Genomic DNA, 20,342 nt, shown 5'->3' with positions numbered 1-20,342 from the left:
TCCCTATCTTATTGCAAAAAAGTCTGGTTTTTGACAGTAAGAAGTTTGTTTTGCGGAGCTCCAATCAACTTTAATTGTGTGACCTGGATTTGCTCAAAGGGTAAGTAAGCAGCACTTGGACATTTGAGATTTCCCTGTTGCTCTTAATCCCATTCCAACCCCTGTGAATAGGAAAAAGTAAATGTTTTACGTTTAAACTCATGCTTTCCCCAAGTGAGAAGTGTCTCTTTGTTAAAACGCCGTAAAAGAAACTGAACGCATCTGGCCTGCTCCCCTCACTCAGTAAAGATTTCTTTTATATATTACTGTAATAGAAAAAGTACACACACCTGCTTGTTTTACTATGCTGCTTTTCCCCACAGCTAAATATTAATAGGAATGTTCCAAATTCAAATGTTGGCCAACATTTCAAATTCAGTTTAACATCCATCCCTGATGTTTTGCAGAGAGGGGCTTTGCCCCCAACTAATTTGCAAATCTGCCACCTGTTCTTTGTGCCTCTTTGGCATCTGCGTATTCATGATTTTGTAACTTCTGTAACTGCATCACACACTGCAATCTCAGCCGCAGTAAAGCATATTTTTGAAGTGTGGCTGTCAACATCAGTTCTGGCATAGTCTGAAGGTACCAAAACCGAAAGGCAGAAATAAAAACTTTATGGGAAAATGTGCTAATTAAAATTCAGAATTCTTTTTTTTTTAGGCTCAAAGTTATTTGCAATTTAGAAAGCTCTCCTTTGTCATCATATCCAGCCAAACCATGCCTAGAACATTCATGTGCTCTGATTTAGATGGGCTTTTTCAAACCCCATTGCCTTGGAATACCATTGCACCTGTTTAGGTAAACCAGCTCAAATCCTGTGCACACACACCAAACATTATTCCCAGGGAAAGGCACTTCTGGGATTTTTTGCTGCAGGTGCCCAAATAACTTGACCAGCCTTGACTGGCAGGGGATTTGCTGTTCCGCCTAAGGCAGCAAAATCTCTTGGGCCCAACAAACAGCTTGGTCATATACTGCTTTTGTGATATTTCCAGCAAAATCCTATGATTTCTCCATAGCATTCCACATTGAATAGTTACGTTCTCTTGTTAACAACATCTAATGGAGATTAGGGCTGCGTACACATTATTGGCCTGAAACACAGCTAGGTTTTGCTTTTTCCTTCAATTTAGATTGAAGCTGGTTTCACAAGAAAAGACAGGATACAGATATGGATTGTGGTGAACATGGTATGTATATATACTGCTTCCCAAACTTACAGTGGGAGCGCATTGGATGCAGAGGAAATGGGCGAGTGTACACAGCCTAGAAATATCTGATCTCACACTCTTCAAAGCTGAGCAACAGAACCCAAGCAAGGGAACCGAGATGGAGCCAGCATGAGGAGGAAAAGTCACACAACCCCACAGAAAGTGGATGTTCAGACAGGAAGCCCATGTCGTCTTGTGTTCTCTTCTTACTGGGCTGTTATATGATGTATTATATTGTGTATGTCATTTACCTTTATTTTACCTATATTACGTAAGTTTTCTGCTACCCTTTTGGACTCTACCGCTTCGCCTGGGTTCAAGGTCCAAAGTCATTACTGCTGTTTGAATGAGATGAGGCAGTGCTCTCAGCTTCCCTTACAAATCCAGAGGGCGTGTTTTCTCTTACATTTTATTTGGCTGTCAGAGGGTAAGCAGGGAAGGAAATTGACAGAAAAAGGAGCCATCTGTACTCTTACTTTCCATACAATCTACATATGTGTAGCACATTTCTCCCAGTCGCCATCTGATTCAAGTCATGCTCCTCTGAGGGACCCCTTGGAGCATTTTTACACGTTTGTGCAGTGTATGAATATGACAACAATGTATGTGGTGAAGCATGAGCAGAATTACAGGGAAGAGGCTATGAGTGTGTGTGTGCGCGCGCGCAAAAGCAGGTGCAGGTTTTTAGTTGCTTTCTCACATCCTAATTACATTGTCTGGAGGGAATGATCAAATTGTTACAGGAGTGGGATCTTTCAATTTCCCCACTCTGGAGTCTCTGTTGCAAATGCAACAATGCATGCATGGAAGATGCCTGTCTGAAGAAATGCGGTGAGCACATCTGGAGAGATTGGGTGACCTGCTGCAATTCCAGTGTGCATGGAATTCCCCATTTAATCAGACAGGCATCTTCCATGCATTTCTGCATGTTGCTTCTGTGTTACATGCCAGTTACATGCCAGTATCACCTTCACCATAGTGGGGGGTGGGGTGGTGCAGCCTCTCCTGAAGAGAACCACCACATGCAAGGGCATTGAGTGCATAATCTGTTGTGGGCTATGTGCTGTTGGTGGGTGGGGTTGAAGCCAGCAGTGGGCATCTCCCTCTCTGCCCGGAGGCTGCCAGAGGGTAGACAGACCAGTCTTAGAATCATAGAATTGTAGAGTTGGAAGGGACCATGAGGGTCATCTAGTCCAGCCCCCTGCTCTCATCTGCCCAAACTGCAACAAAACATGTCTCTCCTGCAGTGGTCTCTACAGCCACAGCAGGTGCCACAACCTCACCCACAAACTCCTCCATTGTCTTCAAAGACAGATGGATGACAACAATACAGTATCTGAAGAAGTGTGCATGCACATGAAAGCTTAGTTGGTCTCTAAGGTGCTACTGGAAGGAATTTTTCTATTTTATTTTTATTTTGTTTCAATGGCAGACCAATACAGCTACCTACCTGTAAACAATACAGTAGGCTTTCTCTTTCTCTTCTTTTCTCTTTCTGCAGCAAGCAAACACCTATATTGTATTTTACCAGACCACAGAAGGCAGAAGGGACAACCCTCAAAGGTGTATTGAAAAAGAATCTTTTATTTTAAAAAGTGATCCAAAAGTCATCTACCATTTCCAGTTGGCAAGGCTGGAAATTATTTATTTGTAGAAGAATTTATATCCTGCCCTCCCAGAAGACCTCCCCCACCTCCTTCTATCAGGGCAGTGTGACACCACATAAATACAACAGAATACAATCAATAAAAGTACAGCACCATCAGAATGAATAAACAGACAACAGTGTTATAGAAGCAGCAATTTAAATAGGAACTCCCAATTGTTAAAAGGGTTTTGCCTGGCCCTGAAAGATAACAAAGTAGGAAGCTCAGAAGAACCTCCTGCTTCGGGTAACATCTTGCCTGATGAAGCATTCTGGAGAACTTATTACTATTTTGTGACATTTTAGTATGGGCCTTATAAAAGCATTGACCAATTGCGGATTTCGGCAGTTTATGGAACAACAACACAGCTATTTTTGCTTCCTATGTCTCCTGGGAGAGTATTCCATAGCTGGGGAGAAAAGGCTGTCTCTGGAATTGGACTCAAAGTCTACATAGCAAGAAGCACATCACAACTATCCAGAATAGAAACAAGGATGACCGATACCCCAAAACTATAACATCTCTTTATTTCTTAATGATTTTTTTCTTCCTTCTTTGGTTAGCAATGGGTACAGCCTTTAATTTTAAACTTCACAGAGGTTTACATAGTTTTAAAGTTGTAAATGCGCCTTTCCACCTGGAAGATTGTATCTGCTTGCAGAAAAGAAATACAAATGAGTTCTTTAAAAAAGGACTGCTTATATGGAGGACCTTTAAAAAAATATAAAGTAAATTTATAGTTCCCTTGTGAAAAGCCTTGCCAGCTCAAAATGCACTGGAATAACTTTTGGTCATTATTTCTTTATTTATTTAAAAATTCACTTCTGCATTCCACTGCTCAATGCAAGAAAAGGCAACCTGTGGGTCCCCAGATGCTGCCAAGCTCTGAGAGCCCCAGTCGCAACACCTGGAGGACCACAGATGTCCCACTCCTGCTTTAGCACACTGCCCTCTACTGAGGGACTCCGGAAATGCTCTTGTTCCCATTATTCCCTTTCTTCTCTAAGTGCACATTCTGCTGACATTTTCTCACATGGGCCACTCTGGCCTGGTTGGCGAAACCCAACGCCTTGATCAGTGCTTGCATTAAAATGGGGGTGGCTGCCCTGTGTCCCCTCCAGATGTTGTTTGTCTCCAACTCCCATCTTCCCCAGCAACGTGGCCAACAGTCAGGAAATGATGGGAGTTGTGTTCCAACAACAACTGAAGGACACCCAGTGTGGGGAGAGAGGAAGGAGAAAATTGCCACATATCACTCTATGCTTAGTTAAATTTGAAGGGGGAAAGCCCCAATTATTTTAGATTCTTAAAGTCTTTGATATTAATTATTATTATTTATTATAATAAAGAACAGTGAAGCAGCATGAAAAAAATATATTTTAGCTACATTACCATAATTGCCAAAATATATATATACATCTTTTCCTCTTTAATTAAAAATAACAACTACCAAGGAGGGGAGGGGTGTTAGGCACAGGCAAGGTACTAAAACAAGACATTAGCATCAAAAGATGGGTATAAAGAAATATACCCCAGTGCAACCAAATGTGGAGATTACTCCTTTTCCTCCTCCAATTTTTATTTTTGTCCTCTTCCTGCAAAGGAAGAGACTCCAGTGCTCTTGCCCCGGTGCTTTTTCAAAGCACCACAACTAGTCTGCCTTACGTACAGATTTTTCACATTGACCTTAATGCCTGTGTTAGAATCATGGAGTCATGGAATTGTAGAGTTGGACCCAGGAACAGGCTCGGACAAACTCTCTTCTGAGGTTTGATGAGCTTCTGGCATTTGCTCACCCCTCCCAGCCAGTTCCTCAGCCCTTATCAAAACATGCCTCCCTTCCAGTTCCGGGCTATCAGCCAAGTCCGACAGCTGAGCCTCATCACTTATCGGCTCTAACCTAACAGACCCTGAGGGTCATCTAGTCCAACTCCTTGCAAAGCAGGAATTTCAATTAAATCATACATGACAGATAGCCACCCAACCTCTGCTTTTAAAACCCCAATAGTTAGGATTTCAAGTCAGTTTCATTCCTGGGACACTGTTCCTGAACTCCCAAGTTTGTTGGACAGGTGCTTTGGCTGGAAAAGGTGCAGTAAGGACAACCCAAATGACTGATCGGCTGCAGGAGCACCTTCCCTATGAGGAAAGATTGAAGCATTTTTGATTCTTAAAAAAATGGATGAATTTCACAGCCAAACGTAGCAAACTGCCAAACTACATGAAATGCTGGAGATCTGTGACGAGATGGACTGAGAGCCACCAACTTGGATGACTTTAAAGGAGGACTAGGGAATCTTATGGAAGATGAGGCTACCAGTGACTACCATGATGGCTGTGTTCTCCAACCACTGTCAGAATGCCCTCATAACTCTTGATAGAAAGTCATGTCCCAAACCGGTAAGCTTTGTAGGAGAGAACATTGTGGCTGAAACAGACAGGATGGAGGTGATAGTTGCCATTTTTAAAAAAGAGCAGGTGCATTTGGATGATTCCAGAAATAAGTGCTTCCTCCCATACCCCACAAGCCTCTTTACCTACACAGTCTCTCTCTACTGACTGTCTAAATGTTAGCTTGAGATCTATTCCGATCCAAACATTTAGTAAAGCCAGTAAGCTTTCTTCCCAGTCAGATTTCCACACTTCCAAGATGAGTGACTTCCCTAGATAAAAAGAGTCTGGCCAGCATGACCCTGCAACTTCAACAGGTTATGCAAGATGAGAAAACTGGAACGTATTTTTTTCACAACCAAGGGTGAGAACAGATGGACTTTAAAATGTGGTGTTTCCCCCCGCAAAGTGAGCTGCCCAACTCCTCCACACCCCTGTTCTAATTCTTTTGGCAGACCCATTGAACAACAAATTAAACTGATTGAATAACTCGCCTTGCATTTCCCTCTATGTTTCAGGTGAGCTCTCTGCCTCCCATCCATATTTAAGTTCATCTGATCTACCATCTGCTTAGTGACTTAAAAAAGATGCCCTCAATTTTTAAAGAGACCGCCACAACTATTTGCCAGATCATAGATGTGTGGAATAAACGCAGGGCCCCAAGTACACCCTTCACCAACTCTTAGGTTGGTATGTGCTCCTATGAGCTCATAGGAGCATCCTAGGACAAGGAGCACCCGTAAGCAAGCTGCTACATTTGCACAGGGTTGTGTGCATCATTCAGGCATTGCCGTTTGACCTGAACATGCTATTGCCAGTTATTTTCTTTTGGACTCGGGAGGGAGGCTGCATGATTTGTGGTGGCCTAATGGACACCTAATGGAGAAGGGGACGACAGAGGACAAGATGGTTGGACAGTGTTCTCGAAGCTACGAACATGAGTTTGACCAAACTACGGGAGGCAGTGCAAGACAGGAGTGCCTGGCGTGCTATGGTCCATGGGGTCACGAAGAGTCGGACACGACTAAACGACTAAACAACAACAACAATGGACAGAATTGGCATACTTGAATGCATGTCCTCCTTCCCCACAAAATTCCTGTATTGACACCTCTTTAGATAAATCTTTTGCCTGCCGGGACAAGCTCACTACTACTTGAACCGCAGCATCCCAAACTGAATGCCAGCTGCCCAAACCATCTTTCCACTCACTAGCTCCTTTCAGATGTAACCCAGAGCACAGATTAATGTTTTTCAGGGCATTATTTCCGATGACCAAATATATGGTGGCCCGCCTAAAACGTGATAAAATCCCCCATACTTCCTTACTTCCAGGTGAGTCTTCGAAGCCACAAAGCATGCCTCGTGGGTTGGACTGGGCACATAGCATTCCTTAAGTCAAGACAGGGCTGGGACTGGATTTTGAGGATAAATATAATCCCACAAAACTGCTAGTGGAGGGGGTGAGATTTCAGAACGCAAACCTTGAAAGTGTAATGGGGTGAATGTGGGATTCTCTCCCCCACTGCACATGCATGTGATGTGTGAACCCCAAATCTACCTACCCATGCCAGTCTGCTGGCACGCATTTCCCAAGCATGTGCCTGCCAGTTAACACAAATGCAGGGGTAGGTGGGGGAGGCATTTGCAGGGTAGGGTGGACAAGCGGTAGAGGGCTGCTTAAGCCTTCTCATGCCTGCTAACTCACCCATTCATATGCTATGCTATGCTACACACACACACACACACACACACACACACACCGCTGATTTTCTCTGCAGTCGGGCTTCTTCTGGCCTCAGAGCCCAACTGGGTGAAAAGCACTAAAAAGAAAGAGGAAAAAAAGCTCATGTTTCTGCTTGGTTGTTTTTGAATATGCCCCTCCCCCCCACCCATAGCTGCCAAGTTTTCCCTTTTCTCGCGAGGAAGCCTATTCAGCATAAGGGAAAATCCCTTAAAATAAGGGATAACTTGGCAGCTATGCCCCCACCTCTCAGTGTTAGGAGTGGGACCAGGGGATGGGAATCATGTTTTTTTCTTGTACTGTTGTGTAGTTGTGCCATCACTAGAGAGGTACAGGTCTGTCTCTCCCGACCATTATGCACGAAGCCTTGTGCTGCCTTCCTGCCCAGCCAATGCCCTGACCCTTCCCTCCTCTGCTTACAGAGTCCCTTTCTTCTCCAAACCATTCCCGACTGTGAACTTGCCCCTTCACATCTGCCTATTTTCACCTGTGTGCTTCTTCAACTTGCCTTCTTTTAGGGGAAGTTCAACGTGGCCACTTCAGGAACCCACCTCAAGGTACTTCCCTCCTGCCTCCCCCTGCATATTGAATCAGATTTAGTTGGGAGTCCGTGGGTATGTGGGTAACAATTGTGCAAATCCAGCATTTATTGGCAGGAAACTTTAAAAAGTCAAACCTGCAATTCCAGGAAGAGGAAAGTTAGTATGGCTGGGAAGAATATATCACCGCAAACCAGTTAGAAGGGCAAAAGTCCACTGGCATGGTTGGATGAGGAACTCTGCAGGTGCTGGCTGGGCATCTGTTTCCCCAATCCAGCTGCCTGGTGGCACCACGGATTCCCAACAGGAGTCTGAGGACAACACCAACCAGTTGTTTACAGGGGCTGGATGTGGTCCTCCCCCGACTTCCAACTCTGAATCAAACAGTTGATCTGTGCAATTGCTTTCTTAAAATACAGACAATTTAAAACAAAACAAAACACCAGCGATCCAAGGCCACAGTTGGGCAGTTGGACAAGAGCCAAGAAGATCCACACCAAAATGACAGTGAAGGACAAAACTGAACTGGAATGTGGCAGAAGTGCTGGCCTGGATGCCTTTCCAAGATGAGTCTGCTGTCCAAGCAGTAAGTGCATAATGTTGATGGGGATTTCTGTCTGTGAACGCTCTGCTGAAAGGGTGGGGGAAATGTCAAGCGTCATTCCATTTTCTAGCTACTCCTTAATTAGTGCCAAAGCTGCCATGATGAGAAGCTGCCTGGTTTCCATGTGCTGCTCTTGTCAGTTTCCAGTAGTTTTCTGTTGAACGAATTAAAAAAACAAACCCACACACCAAACCCCTACATCACATTCACACACACACACAATGTGGAGCCAGGTATATCTGTTTACGTGAAACGAAACAAACCAAAGGATGAAATCTTGAAAAGATGCTGTAATTTCTCTCCCCGCTCCCCCCTTCCTCTTTACTTCAAGCATCCAACTCATCTGTGGGGCAGGTATTTTTCAAAAAGGGGGGAAAGAAAAAGAAGAAACAAAAGCAAAAAACACACCGGGGGGGATGAATTTGAACAACAGTGGCCATTCCTGTGGTCATCACCACATGCCCAGCACCGTTTGAAAATAGTGCAAATTGGAAGAGGTGGCTGGGATGTGCCCACAATGACCTGGAGGCAAGTATGGGTGGGATTCCTCAGGATATCTGACTTGGATCCCCATTTCCCCTCATCACAACATCCTTTAAAAAATACTTAAAGGAGAATGGAGCTGATGCCCTTGCAGAGGCATCTAGTTACAAACTGGAGATGGGAGAGGGCTCACACTGGTGGGAAGACCAATGCTCTTGTCAGCTAGGACCTGATTTAGCTTAGAGCTTTTGAGCGGGCCGGAAGATGTTCTTCACCAGAACGGAACTGCTTTGGAGGTGGAAGGAACAGCTCCTGCCCTTAGATGAAGTCTCCACCCTGCCTCTTTGCTGTTGGCTTTTGGGTGGCTGGTCTGACGGAGTAGAAAAAGGTTCTTTTCTGGAGGGGCTGGAAAGCACCCTGTTGGTGAGCGCTGATTGTTTGCAATGGCCTTGTTAACTGCAGGGCACCTAACAAAGCCTCCTGAAGGGTATGGAAGAGAAGGGTCATACTCAAACATGAAAGCAAGGGGTTGTTTCCTTCAGGTCAGTGTTTAAGACCTCTGGCTGTGGGAGATTTGGGAGAACCGAGTGGCTTTTTCTCCCAGCAGAAATGCTAAGAAAGGCTCATCTGTGTGCACTTCTGAAGACCTCCAGGCTCTCACTGCAGGATTCTTGCGTGGGGTTTCCAAGTAACGCCTTCCGAATCTCAACCTCTTGTGCATCAGAGACCTCAAAAGCTCCACCCTGTTGCCGCAGCTGGACCTTTCCGCTACCTTGCGCCTTGCTGGATTCCTTATCCCTGGTTTAGAAAATGCCCTGCTCTGCAAAGATAGTATTTCTTCCAGGACCAGGTGGCCACAGTCCGATTAGTTGATCCTACCCTCGAGGGGGCTGTCTTCAGGTATCTGATTAGCAGACCGTTTCACCATTTCCCCTTGGGAGTGCAACATCTTGTGAAATAAGTGCAGCATCACAGACACAGCTGACAAGGGAGCTGGGTGTTGTTCGCTCAACCTGCCTCCTTTGGAAGGGTTCAGTACGACGTGCTCAGAACCGAGGAACGTAGACTCCTGGCTCACCTTTGCTTGGCACTGCTCTGCCCATGGCAGGAAGACTCCCTCTGAAGTCTTGCATGTGGTTGCTCTACGTCTCGGGATCCGTGGCTCAGGCACAGATTGCTTTCCTATAGCAGAGAGCAGCCCAGTATCGCCCAAGTTAACCTTTGTCCTGAACTGGGGCACCTCCCTTTTCATTCATGCCCTAAACATGAAGATAAAGGAAGAAGCACAGGACAGTCTAAACTAGTTGCGTTTATAAAAGAATAAAAGAAAAAGCAATAAAAGAAAAAGAAAAATGTAGGAAATTGCAGCATCCACCACAATAACAGCCCTGCAAGCCTGAAGGCCATTCACCTGCACACTTCAATTTCCTATGAAATCTTCACATTTCTTTACTCCTTTCTTCTCCATCTAGTGCTTCCTGAGGTCTCTGTGTCTTAGTTCATTGCCTACTCTAACCCTCCTTCCTTCAGCCACCTTCCCTGATCAGCTCCCTTGTCTCAGACAGCCTCTCCCACTAGCATTTCCAGCCTTCATCGCCCCTTCACCCAGACCCCTTATCACCTCTCATTTCCTTCTGAAAGAATCCAACCTGTCCCTAGATTATGTAGATTTCCTCCTGCTCTCCTCAAAGCAGCTGTGTGCTTTGTGATCATTCTACAGCTAACCCTCTCCCCCCTAGCTGGAAGAAAACCTGTGAACATTCTGTGACATCACAGCAGCTAAGCTGTTGGCAGGCAATGCCCTGATACCCACCATTCCTTTCTGGCTGCTGTTGTCACCTTGCAGGTTGAGGAAAGGGTTGGTTTGTGCGGCGAGGACAGGTGGGATAGTTGCCCCTGCTGCAGCTGACATCAGGCTGTTCCCACTGGTGCTGAGTGATGGGGAAGCCATCAAGGAACTGGCTGGATTAAGCTGCTGAGGGGAAATGGAGGCCAGGAGGTTGCTGTTGGCAACTGAAGCTGCAGGGGCATTGGAGTGGAGGAGGGATGTGGAGGTAGCCGGCCCGAGGCCAGTCATGGACAGCTGGGAGGAGCTGGCCATCTGGAGCCGCTGCAGCTCCCTCTTTTGCTGAATCTGTTGAATCATTTGGAATACCAAAGCCTGCTGCTCCTGGGAAGACAAAATTACAAAGGTCAGCTGCAGAAGGATCTTGGCAGCTCTCCCTCCAGGCCAACAGGAGAGAAGAACTAGGGGAAGGAGTGCTCCCATAACTTAGGTCTGCCACCCCAGTCATGGGCTGGAGCAGGAAGGAAAGCTCTGCCTGAATCAGGATGCCACACTATGGGATTTCATCTGTTTCTTGAGGTGCCCCCCACAGGGATCTCCACCCCGCAGTTCAAGAGCCACTGCTTTGCCTACTGTCTCTACACCGCTCATACTGTTACGAACCTCTCTCATAATTCCTCTGCACCCCAATCTTTGTGTGTCCCCCCCCCCAGATGGTCCAGGCTTTTCCCATCCTTTCCTGGAACTTCCACCCCAGCCTTTCCCCTACCTCCCAAGTGTAAGAAGCCAAGGCACCCATGGGCGTAGCCAGGATCATATCTAGGGGGGGGGGCAAGCCGTGGTCATTCAGGTTGTGACATTTCAGCACGGAAAAGGCGAATGAAACCACAATTTTAAGGTGGTTGCGATTCCTACATTTCTGCTTTTACAGGGGGTTGGACTAGATGACCCTTGGGTCCCTTCCAACTTTACAATTCTAAGATTTAATAAAAAGTTCCTTACAACATAATGCAATTTAGTCCCATATGATTAAGCAATTATAAACAAATGAGTCCCCCACCCCAGCCTGAGAATAATGCACTCAGGTAAACTGGTGCAAGATACTTTGGTCGTTGGCTACATCCAACTAAATCCTACTTAGGGCAGACCCTTTGAAATTAAAGTCTGGATTTTTTATTCATTTCAGTGAGTCTACTCTGAGTAAGACTAGCACCCGAGACAAGTGTGTGTGTGTGTGTGTGTGTGTGTGTGTGTGTGTGTGTGTGTAGGAGGGCAAACGAGGGCTGAGAGCAAATCTAAAAAGGATGGGACAGCTGCATATTCCTGCAATGCAGAGGGTTGGACTAGATGATCCTCATAGTCCCTTCCAACCCTACAATACTATAATTCTAGGGCAGGCATGTCCAATATGTGAATCCTGAGGTCCATTGCAGGCTCCTCCTCCTCCCTCCTTCTGAAGCTGGCTTGCCTTGGGGGTTAGAGCTCATGGGGAAAGCATGGGGGAAAGCCCCCTTAGTGCTCTATGAGTTTGAGGGAAAGGCTTTAAAGTAGGGGAAAGAAAGGTGGAGTAAGGGCTTGGGGATGCTGCCCTGAAGTCAGCTGTGATTTAAAGCAACAGTAGGGGAAAGAGAGGTGGAGTAAGGGCTTGGGGATGCTGCCCTGAAGTCAACTGTGATTTAAAGCAACAGTAGGGGAAAGAGAGGTGGGTCTGCCTTATTCCTTCATTGGAGGGAGGGAGGAACTTTTATGTCACATCATTTGATGAATTGAGTAAGGACGCTCACCCCAAACACACTAACCACCCTAACACTCCCGTTCGCGCCACAGCTACTGCTCCTCTCAATCGACGAACCAAAAAGCCAGGCCGAGGGCCCCTCCGCGCCTACAAGTCTTCTCCAATCGTAAGAGCTGTGAGAAACGGAGGCTGAGCTTTTCGCCCAATCCTAGCTCTCTTGCCATCCAGCGATACTTTTAAACTCTCGTTTACAAAGGGAAACGAAGCCCAAACGTGGGAAGGAAGGAAAGCAGCGGTGCATGGGAAGGGTTGGCGATGGGCTTATTCTAGACACTAGACTGCCCCCCCCGGCCTACGCCCCTGTGTGCGTGTGTGTGTGTGTGTGTGAGAGAGAGAGGGGGGGGGCAGAGAGACAGAAAGTGAGAGAGACAGAGAGAGAGGCAGAGAGCGGTAGAGAAACAGAGAGAGACAGGCAATGGGGGGGGGCAGAGAAACAGAAAGTGTGTGTGCCCGTGAGGGAAGCGCAAATTCTTTCCAGCCTGAGGACTCCCCGCGCCCCCAGTGGCAGCTTCGGGAACTGCAGCCCCCTTCCCTGGTCTGGAGCTGGGCGAGTCGGAGCGAGAGCTGAGCCCTTTCCCTTCTGGGCGGCTGTGTTGCCGGCGGGATGCCTGCCTTCTTCGCTCAGCTGCTGCCTTAACCATTTAATTTTTTGCTTCTAGAGGGGGGCAGCTGCCCCCTTCTGCCCCCTGGCTACGCCTATGAAGGCACCTCATCAGCTGCTTAGCCTCCTTGCCTGCTACAACTGTGGGCGGGGCCAGCAGGAGGAGCCAACCAGAGCAGAGGTACTTACCGGGTTGAGTGGTTGCGAAGTCAGGAGCTGCTGCAGCTGCTGGAGCTGGAGCTCGTGCTGGCTGAGGAGCTGCTGCTGCTGCTCAGTCAGGTGGCTTGTGCTGGCCATGCTGGAGAAAGGGAAGAGGGACAAAGCACCGAAGGGGGTGGGTTAGAGAGATATCTCCAGAAACAGTGGGCCCACACCCCAAAACATTGGTGTTCAAGACAGAAAAGCCAACTGACACCTCTGGTTCTAATTTCTCCCCAATTAACACCTGCAGTTAATTGGGACCCCTGACCATTAGGGACCCCTGACCATTAGGTCCAGTCGTGACCGACTCTGGGGTTGCGCGCTCATCTCGCATTATTGGCTGAGGGAGCCGGCGTATAGCTTCCAGGTCATGTGGCCAGCATGACAAAGCCGCTTCTGGCAAACCAGAGCAGCACATGGAAACGCCGTTTACCTTCCCGCTGTAGCGGTTCCTATTTATCTACTTGCATTTTGACGTGCTTTCGAACTGCTAGGTTGGCAGGAGCTGGGACCAAGCAACGGGAGCTCACCCCGTCACAGGGATTCGAACCGCCGACCTTCTGATCAGCAAGCTCAGTGGTTTAACCAAAGCGCCACCTGGGTCCTGCTTAAACCTCCCCAAAACAAACAAGAGCTGAGGCAAGAGGAGTGCTGTTTGGGTCAAAGAGGGCTTGAGAAGAACTTAATGGTTCACTGTGTCACCTGGGTCAGATTTGCCTGCGTCCCACTCTGCCACCTTCCAATGGCACTGAAAATTGGCTGCGTTAGGAGGCATGCCAGGCATGCTCTCTCACCTAACCTCATGTATAGGAGGGCAACGTGCGACGTGGCTCTTATACAACCTCACTGCACTGCCCTCGGACGCTTCCCATTTGGGCACCTGGTTGATCACTGTAAGAACAGGATGCAGGACTAGCTAGGCCTTTGGTCTGACCCAGGAGAGCGCTCATTTCCCCACTGCCTTATGGCAAGAGACCAGGCCTTGTTGATGCAGACAAACTGGTGGACCAGAGAAGGCATGAGTATTGCTCACCTGCTGTCATGCTTCCCTTATTCTGTCTCCTTCCCCCACCTTTGGTCACTTATATGCCTTAAAGGTTAGAAACTCTCTTCCCTTTTACTTGCACCCAGGTACCATTCCTGCAGTCACAGAACTGCAAGGTGCATGTAGCCCTAGTTTGGATCTTTCCAAACTGCAGGTTGGACTACACTTCAAGGCAGGAGGAATGTTTTTCACACATTCCCTGTTGGGCAACCTTCCAAGGGCCACATGGCAATAGTGGGCAAGGTCAGGGTCAGGGTCAGAAGTAGGTGGGGCAACAGGCTTATGCTTTACGTTTGTACAGTAGGCAAGTTCATACACCCCACACCCCACCCCTCTCTATCCTCCATCCAGACCAGAGTTCAAGGAGACATCCCAGCCAGGCAAAAGCACTCTATGTGTGAAGCAGGATCAGTGAGGGGGTGTGGCTTGAGGAGAGTTCTGAGGGCCAGATAGAGAGGCCTGGAGGGCTGCATTTGGCCCTGGGCCTGATGTTCTCCATCCTGCTTTAAGGTGAGTGCACACCTCTGCATCTCCTGCTTCCATCACTGATGCCTTCCCATCGTTTTGTGCCTTGCCTGGATGATATAGTTCAGGGGTATGAACAAAGCTTGCAAAACACACCACATGTGATTAAATGTGTGAGGCCAACCAGGAACAGCAGGTGTGGGTGAAAGCCAAAGGCCTGGGAGCCTGGCAGAGTAGGTGGGGACAGCCACCTCCCCTGAAGCTTTCACCAATAAAATGCTTTTCTTTATTTAAACTGGAATTTGTGGCAGAACTCTGGCCAAGTAGAGCCCCTTTTGGCACTGCAAACCCGCCTCCATCTGTTCCTCCCTCCCTCTTCTCCCCTCCTTCCTGAGCCTTACCTGCTTTGGCTGCTGGAGAGCTGCAGGTTTGGGGGCCCACTGCTTTGCACCAAGAGGGGATTCTGGGCCTGGGTGGCCACTGCTCCATTCAGACCTCCCAGGATGCCGTTGATGGGTACCTGCTGCCCTCCTGCCAGGCTCCCGAGCAGACCGTCCACCAGGCTGTGATTGGCAGGGGCGCCTCCCCCATGGACAGTTCCCATTGCCCTGGCCAAGCCATTCACTGGCGGCGGCTGTTGCACCCCAGTCGTCATTGGGAGGGAGGCAGGGCTCTGCTGCAGCAAGGGCAGGGGCAGCGGGGGAGGCGTGCTGTGGAAGGAGAGGGAGGAGCTGCTTCTGCTGGGGCAGCCGGAGTGTGGATCCTGCGAGGAGGGAGGAGAAAGGAGGGAGAATCATTCTGGTGTGCAAGGGATCCTATCCAGGGCTGCCTGTGACTGAATCCAGCACATCCCACCAAAGGAAAAGGCATCCGCCAGGTCCAAACTGCTGGCAATAGGGATTGCATTTTGATGTAACCCTTGTGGGAGGTCTCTGTGCCAGCCCCTGCTGAAATGAATGGAAGCCACGCAAGGGTGCTGCCACACTCACACAGCTCCCACTGATTTCATGGCAGCTGGTGCTGCAGGAGATATTCCCCATTGGCTGGTCTGCCTGCCACTCGGCCATGCTCCATGGCACTCCAAATCTGCCATGAAGGAGCCGCTTCCGGCTGGGGGTAAAAGTTCCAATAAGCAACAGCGGGGAGAACGGAAAGAGATGCTCCGTACCTCAGAGGAAGTGGAGAGTGAGTTTTCGATGCCAAAGCTGTTCTTGCAAGGAGGGCTCTTGCTGATACTCAATGAGTCACTGTTGCATGCTAGAGGGAAAAAGAGAAAATCAGAAAGCCTCTCCAGAGGACATCTCCACAGCTGCAGAGCACTTTGTATCTCCGACTTAGCCCAGCTTAGCCCACCCTATCCAAGGTGATGGCTAAGAGCTTCTGGATCACACTGAATGTCTTGGGTCTGTGCCTCTTTCTTTTGAGATATATATGTTGTTGGCATCTGACTGTCTCAAGATACAATGGAGTGCGCCTCCAGGGATGAAGTCAAGGTGCTGCATTAGCTGCACCAAAGTGACCAGGTACAAGCCTGGGCAGTGTGTATGGAGGTCCTGGGCTGTCCGGACAAGACTCTCGTCTTGGCCTCACTGATGTGGTCCAAAGGACAGCAGAGCAATACATTCGGCACCAGCTTGGCTGCAAGAGTTGCCAGAAGGCACCATCCAACCATCTTAGGGATTTCACCGCAGATTTGTGTAGGGTTTACTCCTTAGCCTTTTCTTCTCTCAAAGATAACTTGCAAGGCAGAGGTGGCTTAGGATCAGAGTTTTCCTTCTCCTAGATGGGCTACCTGCCCAGGTTGAGAAGCCTCATCTGCCTCTCACTTCCCTCTTCAGCATGTGCAGAAACCACCATATATAATTCCATATGCTGATTTCTGACTCTCCTTGTCTGCAAAGTGGCTGAGGAGCCAAAAAAGGCCAAGGTGAAACCATAAAGTTTTGTTTTGTAGAGGAGGAGCTGAAAACCCTCTTAGTTAAGATTAATGAAAAGGAAGTTGAGGGACATAAAAGCACTATCCCATAAATGGGATGCCATGACTGGAAAAAGTCCTTGTCAGGAATTAAGAAGCAGCCATGCAGGGCTTAGGGGAGAGTTCATCTCCATACCATTGGCGGCCAGGATGTACTGGGCCTGGCCTGCAGGGCCATTGCTGGTGGTGACCACTGGGAAGGGGACAGAGAGCTGGACATTGAGAAGTTGCAGGCGCTCCTTCTTAGCCGCTAAAGTCATGATCTGTTCCTGGAGGCGCTGGTTCTCTTTCTGCAGCGAATGAAGGGCCTTGAGCATTTCTACAACTGCAGAAAACGTGATTGGGAAGGGGGCCGGGGGGAGGAGAGACAACAAAGAAGGGGCGGGAGTGGAGAGGGGTGGGGAGGGAACAACAGTGACACAGTTAGAGCATACATGAAAGGGAGGAGGCAGTAAAGTGAGGCACACAATCAATGAAGCCATCAGGCTGCCCATAATTCTCTGCCATCTGATTTGCACAGAAAGGAGCCCTCATTCATTTGCCTATTATGTTTTCACCCCACCCTTCTTTGAAGAAGTGCTGGGTAGCACACATAGGACCGCCCCTTTCCCCCTTTGCAACAACCCCATGAAGTAGGCTGAGAAATAAGTAAATGGCCCAAGGTCATAAAACATTATTGGCATGGGGGACACATTGGAACACAGGTCTCCATGGTTTGAACCCACTGCTCTAACCATCATAGCACACCTGCAACCTGGGGCCCTACACTCCATGATGGTCAGGAACGAGGTCAAAAGGTCTGAGAGGTGTGAGGTCCGATCTTCCAACATTTGCACGAACCAACAGTTTGGGACAAGTGGTTCATTTGTTCTATTTTTTAAAGAGAGGAACCTCTTCTCTGTGCATGTGCTTTGCTTGTCGACATATGGCATCAGAATGCCACCTCCCCACCCCAAGCAAGCCTTAGCAGGGGAAGTTTTCTGCAGCATGGAGATAGCCTGATGGGAGAAGTATACATGAGTGAGGTTTGCCCCCATCCTTAGCCCCTGAGCAAAGGCAACCAGTTCCATGAGGTCTCCTGCGACTCACTGTTAACACCGGCTTCTCCATTGCCCTGTTTCTCCAGGAGCTGCTCAATGTTTGGCGTAGCCTGGGGAACGTTTTCCAGCTGCCCGCTGCTCGTTGATACTGTCTGGTCAAAGAGAGTGGGGAGGCTGCTGATGGGGGACCTGCAGAGGGAACAGGGTGGTGGGAAAAGTGTCATCAGAAGGGGAAGGACAGTGAGCACACCTCCTAAAACAAGCTATTAAGTCCATTTGTTTCATGTTCAGAACTCCACATCAGCTGGAAGGAAGGCTGCGAGATATTTAAAAAGTTCAATTCTGCATGTATTATGGAGATTCCATGTTTTTGCTTATTTGGCATCACCAGCCACAGGGAGAGACCTTTTCAACACCCCCTGCCCTGCCAATTCACTGCACTTGAAATTTCACCAGGTACTGCATATTCAAGGGTATCTTTGCAGAAAAGCTACTCTCTCCACATGCAATGAGGATTTGAGAAAGGAAACATGTTAGTTACCCTGTCATGCCCCCATTGGTTTTGTCTTCCCTTTAGTCTGTTGTGTGGTGCAAACCTATCTCTGGATATCATCATCATCATCATCATCATCACCATCATCTTACCCTTGCTAGTTAAGCAGTGCACTGTTCCGTTCTCTCCCCCCCCCCCCGCCCTGCAGCATTTCAGGCAAATAAACTTACATGGAAGAAAGACTTTCTTGTGGTGATGACCCTCGGCAGACAAAATTACAGTCTTCCAAATCTGCTTCTGGAAGTGGAAATATATACAGTGGCTTAAAAAAATTATTTACAGACAACCTCCCCAACACTACCCTAAACGCTTGATATGGCAGAAGACCTGACCAGACATGTTGCAGCACTACTGTTTGTTCAAACCCAAATTCTGTACTAAAACCTGCTGCTTAAAGGCCTAAAAACTCTTCCCTTTTGCCCTTTCTCCAAGGACACTCCACATCCAATATCAAAGAGGGCATCTGGGGGAGGGGCATATTCTAGGGAAGTAAGCTTCAAGTAGGGATTGAAGTTTAGCTCTCTCTATGCCTCTGTTTTGCTCTTTAAAAAAGGCCACCAGTTTTAAAAGGGAAGACCATGGTTTATAGAAGCAGGTCTATCGTTGTATCTAGATCAGCCTGCAAAATCCCTGGGTAATTTGCTACATTAACACAATTTTACCCAAGTGAATTCAACCCTGATATTATTTATTATAATAACAGATCTTATAAGTCTAAGTTCTCCTCAAGTTGGAGTTTCTCAAAACACAGCTCCCATTTATTTCTGCACACCCACAACTCTCCTACACTCAATAGTTACACAGTTAACATACGCGGTCTTACACCTGTGGATTCAAAACAAAGCCTCTTAAACCTTCCTGTTAAAACTGAAAATGCTCAGTGCAGCCATAACATCATAACCACTTCCTGTCTCAAGGAATGGTGTTACTCCTACATGCCACCAGATGGCAGGCTAGTGCAGTCACTGTGTCTCCATAACATGGTCTCTCTCTTTCACTGCACATGCGCACGTATTTTCCCAAGGGTTCCAGGTCATATTTCTGAAGCTTGCCTGCTGTATGTATACACCAAATAGCTTGATCTTTGTAAATGGCATGTTTTCATTTTTCATTTTCTTTTTTAAGGAGTAAATGTGAAGCTCCCCCCCCCCTAGCTTACCCATCACACTTTCCCTCGTGTGTGGAAACCTCATCAGCTCTAAAGACTTTGGAACTAAGCAGCAGAGGGAAGAAGGGAAGGGGATGACCTTGTAGACAAGAGCAGCCTTGACTTTCAGAAGGACATTCTATAATCAGGTCATTTCAAACTTTCCAGTTTGTGTACCTGTCCGGTTGCTTTCAGATTGGTTCAGCAGAGGATTGACTGACAGCCCAGAAGTAAGGGGGCTTCCAAAAATATGTGAGGAAGGGAGACTGAACGTAGATCCCGCCAGTGAGAACACCTGCGGAAGTACGGACAACAAAGGAAGAAGGGGAAAGAAAAACAGGCATTACATTTTAAGAGTCATCTTTTCCAAACTTCTGATCAGAGCTTAGGCTGGTACTGAATGGATGAGCGGAAGAGACAGGCAGCAGACAGATGACGTCTGGGCCTCTGTCTTAAAAAGAAGCTCCAAAGCATTTCATTCTCATGTGGCTGAAGGGACATTTCATTAAAATGAAACCATTTTATTTCTGCAGGATACGCAGGTGAAATTGGTGGTGGTGGTGGGGTACCTGGAGGCATGTAAATTAGCCAGAGACTAGAATAATGGGGAGAGCTCTGGCTTTGGCTGCTGAATCATCATCAGGATGGAATTGTGAGAGGGCTTTCTGGATTGCTGCTTCAGTTCTCCAACATCAAAGAATAATAGCATTCTCATATTTTTTGTTGTTTTTACTCAGGAGATGGCAGTGGTTTCAGAGTCCAGTTAATGAATGTACAAGTTGCAAATAAAAAAATGAGCGCCTACATTTACCGTGAGGGCTGCAGACCAAGAAGAACGGCATCCTTGACATTTCTCATGCAGCCTAGCATGGCAAAGTGCACCCAACCACTGAATATTGCTATTCGCCAGCAGGTTTTCTGTATTGCATATTACAAGCTGGTCCACTATAAAGCAGCAAAATCGGCAAGCAGCAGGAGCAGCGTGCCTGAACAATGAGGACTTGGGAGTTACCCATACCCTGAGAAGTGTTTGTTTCACATTTTACAAATCACGCTCCACAGAGCTCAGTCAAG

At 47.7% G+C, this 20,342-nt stretch overlaps 1 protein-coding gene across 9 annotated transcripts in view; it reads right to left on the bottom strand.

Moving 5' to 3' along the window:
- Positions 1 to 7,649: 7,649 nt before the first annotated feature.
- Positions 7,650 to 20,342, bottom strand: part of MLLT6 (MLLT6, PHD finger containing) — a 102,568-nt gene continuing 89,875 nt past the window's right edge. For 8 of the 9 annotated variants that reach the window (XM_035134402.3, XM_088655636.1, XM_088655637.1 and 5 more), the window contains 9 exons: positions 19,446 to 19,563; positions 18,292 to 18,358; positions 17,618 to 17,757; positions 16,665 to 16,853; positions 15,722 to 15,810; positions 14,955 to 15,316; positions 13,032 to 13,140; positions 10,474 to 10,830; positions 7,650 to 9,919 (listed from right to left, as the gene is read on the bottom strand). In XM_035134402.3, the coding sequence (XP_034990293.3) occupies positions 9,875 to 9,919; positions 10,474 to 10,830; positions 13,032 to 13,140; positions 14,955 to 15,316; positions 15,722 to 15,810; positions 16,665 to 16,853; positions 17,618 to 17,757; positions 18,292 to 18,358; positions 19,446 to 19,563 (1,476 nt within the window). In that variant the 3' untranslated portion in view covers positions 7,650 to 9,874. The remainder of the gene's footprint in view (positions 9,920 to 10,473; positions 10,831 to 13,031; positions 13,141 to 14,954; positions 15,317 to 15,721; positions 15,811 to 16,664; positions 16,854 to 17,617; positions 17,758 to 18,291; positions 18,359 to 19,445; positions 19,564 to 20,342) is intronic. The other variant, XM_035134404.3, reaches the window with a different exon arrangement.

The sequence above is a fragment of the Zootoca vivipara genome, chromosome 12 (genome assembly GCF_965207765.1).
Source record: "Zootoca vivipara chromosome 12, rZooViv2.hap1.1, whole genome shotgun sequence".
NCBI lineage: Eukaryota > Metazoa > Chordata > Lepidosauria > Squamata > Lacertidae > Zootoca > Zootoca vivipara.
The sequence above is the reverse complement of the archived record's forward strand: the minus strand, read 5'-3'. Positions and strand labels throughout refer to the sequence as shown.